Source organism: Carassius gibelio, chromosome B25, assembly GCF_023724105.1.
Source record: "Carassius gibelio isolate Cgi1373 ecotype wild population from Czech Republic chromosome B25, carGib1.2-hapl.c, whole genome shotgun sequence".
In the NCBI taxonomy this organism is placed as follows: Eukaryota; Metazoa; Chordata; class Actinopteri; order Cypriniformes; family Cyprinidae; genus Carassius; species Carassius gibelio.
Window position 1 is genome coordinate 4,492,533 of NC_068420.1, and position 7,221 is coordinate 4,499,753.

Sequence of the window (7,221 nt, forward strand, 5' to 3'; positions counted from 1 at the left end):
TATATAATATTTATAACATTAATGTTACATTCAAATTTTAAAAATGTTTTTTATAATATATAAATATTATGTTGATTACACTACCGTTCAAAAACCTGGCCCTTATGAAACAAAAATATATTGCAGTATATTGGAAAATATCATTTAATATATTAGGCATATATTCTTATATATATTTATTTTTTCCAATATATTGCAATATATATAATCATTTGTATATTTTGCAATATATTATATAATATATGTATCATCAATATATTATTAAATGTATTCAAATATATAAAATATTAGAAAATAAAAAGGGAAAATAATATATTCTTAAGAAATATATTGGTAAATATATTTTCCTTTCGTAAGGGGGGTCAGTACGATTTCGCTTTTTTTTCAAGAAATGAATATTTTTATTCAGCAAGGGCGTATTAAATCGATCAAATTGTTTTCTAATGTTGCAAAAGATGCATTTTTCAAATAAGCGCTGTTTATTTAAACAAAGAAATCTGGCAAACAAAATATAATCCAATTTCCACAAAAAGTCTTTCAAAACATAAAAAAACCCTACAAACCCCAAGATTTGGTATTGTAGTGTACATGAAAATGGTTATTCTGCTCTCTATCAACTATTATTGAGCATTTCCATATTTTTTCCCCATATTGCTGTCATCGGCATTTCATTAAAGCAACAAGCCAAGCTGCAGTGATTTCACAATGGTTTTAGGAGTAAAAACACCCATCACTGTGACATAGTCTGTGGCTTTTTGCTTTACAAAACCCCTCGATGTTAATCTAGCACTAGGCAAACGGCCAACAGACGAACATGTTTGGTGGATGAACGGATTCACGCCAGATCCTTCCTTAAAACGGCTTTGCGGTTACTGAAAATGAACCGCTTTTTCCGTCTTTCGTCGTTTAATTTTCAAGCGAACGGAGGGAAAAAACGCTGACAGATCGGCTGTTGTGAATCTTGGCTCTCGTCTGAATGCCAGCGCACTATTACACTTCATTAGGATCTATCATGGGTGTTTTGCTATTTTGATAAGCCCTACTAGAAACATACATCAACGTGTTCATGTTCCTGCGGGCTCTGGATGGTGCAAATGTGATTAATGAGTTCAACCTTTGTTCTGGGTTTGCGAAAACCGTCCGAAACGGGTCCCACAGACTCCGAACACCAGCGCTCGAGTCCCTCGGGGACCGTAAAACCCATCGAATGACTGGAGACGGACAGTTGAGGAGATTCTGAGGGACATCCAGGTCTTCTTCGTCGCCTGTTCACTTCCTAGACAGAAACAGGAAACGCAAGTTCTTCCTCTCGGCCCGCGCTTCCCACAATGCACGAGTTCTGCGGGCGAGCGGGTCACTGGCTGTCGTCCATGCTGACGCCCAGCCGCTTCATGACGGTGACGCGAGAGCTGTACTCGCTGGGTTTCTGCAGCAGCTCTGGTTTGGGCTGGAAATGCTCCGTCAGGATCTTCAGGACGTTCTCCAGCTTCACGTCCATCTGAAGCACCTACAAACAAAGAGACATTGATCTGAGAAAGGAAGCTGCTTTGCTGGGTTTTGGGTGGTGCGCTGTAGGGCTACTGACTAAAAATACTGTGCAAGGGGTTAATCCACGAACAATCACCATTGTGCTCCAGTAATGCACTTAACCTCAGATTGTTTAACCCTTAAAGAAAGAAAATCAGGCTAAAGTGCAGTCAGAGATGTGTGTTAAGATTATTTCTAACAAAACGTTATTGTTTACACTAAAGGCACGAATCTTGTGGTCGTAATTCTATCATAGATAATAAATAATAATAATAATAATAAATCATTTATTTAATTAATTTTGCATTGACATTTGCCATTACTTTTTTATTATTGTGATATTTTTGTTTTAATTTAAATTAGAATGCAACGATTACTATATTGATGTATACACTTTATAATATATCTTTTTGAATTAACTAAATAAATAATATTTTATGTTTTAATTTGAATTTTACATAATTATTTATACTTTAGTATATATATATATATATATATATATATATATATATATATATATATATAATTTAGTTGTTGTTTAATAATTGTATATGTTAAAAAAAACACACACACAAACCTATAACTGAAATAAAATGTTTATTTTGTTTTTATTAATTTTTCTTTCAGTTTTAGTTTAAGTTATTTTAATGCATCAAGTTAAACTAAATGAAAATGTGAAATGTTGCTCTGGTAACTTGCTGGAATAAAATAAGTAACATTTTTAGTAACATCAGTTAAAGTTTATTTTATTTCAAGTAAGGACATTTCAGTTTTACATTTTTAATTCAATTTATTTTAAAATAGTTTTAGTTTACTATAATAATTGCATTAAAATGCAAATTGTTTTAATGGTCTTAATGCAAAATATTTTCTTATGTATTCATTGTATTTGCACATTATTGTTTATTCATTCATTCATTCTTATATTAGATACTTGATATGATTTTCATTACTTTTATATTATTTCTTACTTTGACTTTTACAATCATCTAACACTAACTTAAAGCGACAGAGATCAATTGAGAGCTTTAAGAGCATTTTCTCTTATGACCCATTTTGGGGTGAAATATGACCTGGACGTGCTTCATAAAATTCACCCAGTCAGGATGCTTTAAGTATATTTAAATAAATACTTGAAAATGCAAAATGAAATGCATTTTGCGAAAAGGTCAGAACATAGGTGACAAGAACAGCACACATCAAACAATATTGTGACATTAATACAAATTCTCAGAAACAACTCTTCATGCACGTGTTTTTCTTTCAGAATGGGTCATTCATTTCAGATGGCTACTTAAAATACCCAGTTTATGAGCCCTCGCTAGTCATCATTTAACTGTCTAGCACACACACAAAACAAAAGCAGGCCGTCAGTAACCTGAAACGCCAACACAAGCCACGAGAAGGTCTGTGCTCAACAGTGCGCCGTTTCACTGCGAGCACACATAAATATAGTTTCATAAAGAGAAGGAGCATTCACTGCCTGTTAGAGGGGAAATATAAATCTGAACCATAAACATGTCATTGATAATCTATGGCATTATCTGCATTCCCAAGCGAGGCGCTGCGCTCAGATTAGGAATTCCTCTGGTCTGTGGAGCCGGAGCACGTTGACCCGTGGAGACCCCAGGAAAAACAACTCTAAAACAGCCACAGAAATTGTGCTTGGACTGCAGATTCACCTCGCAAACTTTAGTGTTTGATAAACTGCTCTGAGAACAGGCTGTGGGCTTGATGTTTTACAGCCAAATCAGCACCAGTGGAAGCAAGAACAAACAACAAAGGTGCTTGTTTTCTCCAGCAAAACTGACGTTTCAAGTGCAGAAAAGGAGTCATCTAAACTATTAATTAGTTATTAAATGAATAGGTCATCCAAAAAAATGAGAATTTGTTGAAAATGTGCCCACCCTCAGGTCATGCAGATGAGTTTGAGTTTTCATCAGATTTGGAGAAATGTAGGATTCCGTGACTTGCTCAGCAATGGAAGTGAATGGGTGCCGTCAGAATGAGAGTCCAAACAGTTGATAAAAACATCACAATAATCCACAACACTCCAGTGCATCAGTTAAAAAACTACTTCATTAAGACGTTTTTAACTTCAAACCATTGCTTCTGGACAAAATATGAATCTGTAAACTGTAATATGCTTCCTTGAGGGAAAAAGTTGTCTTATCTGAATCAGGAGAAAAAACACCATTTGCAAGCCAAGAGAGTACAAAGCTCTCTAAACAAGTACACTACCAGTCAAAAGATTTTGAACACGTAAGATATTTAACATATCTTAAAGAAGTCTCTTATGCTCAACAAGCCTGCATTTATTTGATCCAAAATACAGCAAAAGAAGTAATATTGTGAAATATTTTTACTATTTAAAATAGCTGCTTTCTATTTGAATATATTTTAAGATTTAATTTATTTCTGTGATGCACAGCTGTATTTTCAGCATCATTCCTCCAGTCTTCAATGTCACATGATCTACAGAAATCATTCTAATATGATGATTTACTGCTCAAGGAAAGATCCAAAGATCACCATTTATCTGAAAAAAAAAAGCTTTAGTAACATTATTAGCCAGGATAATTTATTTATTTTTGGGGGAAAGAAATGATATAAATTAATACTTTTATTTAGCAAGGATGCTTTAAATGGTTCAAAAGTGATGATAAAGACATTCATAATGTTACCAAAGATTTTTTAGATATACTTTCTATTAATCAAGAAATCTGAAAAAAAAAAAAAAAAAAAAAAAAAAAAATATATATATATATATATATATATATATATATATATTCTACATGGCTTTTTACAACTTAATAATAATAATAAATGAGTTTTGAAATCAAAGGAATAAATTACATATAGTAAAAATATTTCAGTATTTTGCTGCTTTTGTGTACTTTGGATCAAATAAATGCAGGCTTTGTGAGCAGAAGAGACTTCTTTATAAAACATTAAACATCTGACTGTTCAAAAACATTTGACTGGTAGTGTATGTGGGAGGATTTTGATGTTGACTTTTGACTTTTTTACACTGGAGAAAGTGTTATTATGGATTATTGATTCATATTTTGACCAGAAGCAATGGTTTGAAGTTTAAAACATGTTGATTGATCTGTTTCTTACAAACTCGCAGCTTTTCACTTCACGTCATTAACTGATGGATTGGAGTGCTGTGGATTATTGTGATGTTTTTATCAGCTGTTTGGACTCTCATTCTGACGGCACCCATTCACTGCAGACGATCCACTGTTGCAATGCTACATTGCATTTTCCTCAGCTAAATAGTAGTTAATTGTTTTGCCAACTGGATTTTCTTCTCCTGAAGATGAAATGATAAAGTAATAATAATGAAAGTAATCATCTCCCCAGAAAGAAGAGTTGAATCTCCCTGAGCTCTGTCATTCGTTGTGCTGATAAGAGCTCCGGGGTTATTGAGCCGCTGATGAAGCGTTGGCTTGTTTCTGCCGCGTCTTCACATGTCAGCCTGGAGGCTGGAGTGTAGCCAGAGCTTAATATTGCAAAAATGCCTGAAGAAACTGTTAGCGACCAAGAGAAACTGTGTAGGAGCATCAAAGCAGCTGTTTTATTCACAAGACACTAAAAGATGTCTGTTACATGCCTGGACTGAGGTCATTCATGACAAGATTTCTGAGGCGTCTTGCACCTGATGTCCATTTTTAGCTGGTAATCTATCTATCTGTCTGTCTTTCTGTCTGTCTGTCTGTCTGTATTTATGTCTGTCTGTCTGTCTGTCTGTATTTCTGTCTGTATTTCTGTCTGTCTGTCTGTCTGTCTTTCTGTCTGTCTGTCTGTCTGTCTGTATTTCTGTCTGTCTGTCTGTCTGTATTTCTGTCTGTCTGTCTGCCTGTCTGTCTGTATTTATGTCTGTCTGTCTGTCTGTATTTCTGTCTGTCTGTCTGTCTGTCTGTCTGTCTGCCTGTCTTTCTGTCTGTCTGACTGTCTGTCTGTATTTCTGTCTGTCTGTCTGTCTGTCTGTATTTATGTCTGTCTGTCTGTCTGTCTGTATTTCTGTCTGTCTGTCTGTCTGTCTGTCTGTCTGCCTGTCTTTCTGTCTGTCTGACTGTCTGTCTGTCTGTATTTCTGTCTGTCTGTCTGTCTTTCTGTCTGTCTGTCTGTCTGTCTGACTGTCTGTCTGTCTGTCTGTCTGACTGACTGTCTGTCTGTCTGTCTATCTGTCTGTATTTCTGTCTGTCTGTCTGTCTGTATTTCTGTCTGTCTGTCTGTCTGTATTTCTGTCTGTCTGTCTGTCTGTATTTCTGTCTGTCTGTCTTTCTGTCTGTCTGTCTGTCTGTCTGTATTTCTGTCTGTCTGTATTTCTGTCTGTCTGTCTGTCTGTCTGTCTGTCTGTATTTCTGTCTGTCTGTCTGCCTGTCTTTCTGTCTGTCTGACTGTCTGTCTGTCTGTATTTCTGTCTGTCTGTCTTTCTGTCTGTCTGTCTGACTGTCTGTCTGTATTTCTGTCTGTCTGTCTTTCTGTCTGTATTTCTGTCTGTTTGTCTTTCTGTCTGTCTGTCTGTCTTTCTGTCTGTCTGTTTGTCTTTCTGTCTGTCTGTCTGTCTGTCTTTCTGTCTGTCTGTCTGTCTGTCTGTCTGTATTTCTGTCTGTCTGTATGTCTGTCTATCTGTCTGTATTTCTGTCTGTCTGTCTGTATTTCTGTCTGTCTGTTTGTCTTTCTGTCAGTCTGTCTGTCTGTATGTTTGTCTGTCTATCTGTCTGTATTTCTGTCTGTCTGTTTGTCTTTCTGTCTGTCAGTCTGTTTGTCTGTATTTCTGTCTGTCTGTTTGTCTGTATTTCTGTCTGTATGTCTGTCTGTATTTCTGTCTGTCTGTCTGTCTTTCTGTCTGTTTGTCTTTCTGTCTGTCTGTCTTCTATCTATCTGTCTGTCTGTCTATCTGTCTGTATTTCTGTCTGTCTGTTTGTCTTTCTGTCTGTCAGTCTGTTTGTCTGTATTTCTGTCTGTCTGTCTGTCTGTCTATCTGTCTATCTGTCTGTATTTCTGTCTGTCTGTCTTTCTGTCTGTCAGTCTGTTTGTCTGTATTTCTGTCTGTCTATCTGTCTCTATTTCTGTCTGTCTGTCTGTCTGTCTGTCTGTCTTTCTGTATTTCTGTCTTTCTGTCTGTCTGTATTTCTGTCTTTCTATCTGTCTGTCTGTCTGTCTGTCTGTCTGTCTGTCTGTCTATCTATCTATCTATCTATCTATCTATCTATCTATCTTTTTTGTTCCTTTTATTAATTTGTTTGTTAGTTTATGTTTTTTTCATTTTCTTTCTTTCTTTCTTTCTTTTTTTCTTTCTTTCCTTCCCACTTTCATTGTTGATTTAACCAAATCCCTGTGCTTTACTTGTTTCATTTATCTTTTTTCACTTCTTTCACTGCCTTCAACTATCCTACAACATTACTCTCTCTCCCCCCTCCCTCTCTCTCTCCCTCTCTCTCCCTCTCTCTGTTTCTCTCTCTCTCTCTCTCTACAGTCTGTGTTTTTTTTTTCTTTTTCAAGCACAAAGAACATACTGTATGTGCCAAGCTTAAACAGACTCATTCATCTTGGGTAAAGGGCGTTTCTGTGCACTCGCTCAGGTCACTAAAACTCACATTCAGCACTTCACACGAGTCAACCTGTTCTGGTCGGATGTTAAATGTGTGCAGAAAGATTGTGTGCTTAACTACACTTTAG

The 7,221-nt window shown here is 35.9% G+C and overlaps 1 protein-coding gene across 1 annotated transcript in view; it reads right to left on the reverse strand.

The window, feature by feature from the left end:
* Positions 1–257: 257 nt before the first annotated feature.
* Positions 258–7,221, reverse strand: part of LOC128013915 (potassium voltage-gated channel subfamily KQT member 1-like) — a 46,739-nt gene continuing 39,775 nt past the window's right edge. Inside the window, exon 5 of the mRNA XM_052597110.1 lies at positions 258–1,507. Within this exon, the coding sequence (XP_052453070.1) occupies positions 1,355–1,507 (153 nt within the window). The 3' untranslated portion in view covers positions 258–1,354. The remainder of the gene's footprint in view (positions 1,508–7,221) is intronic.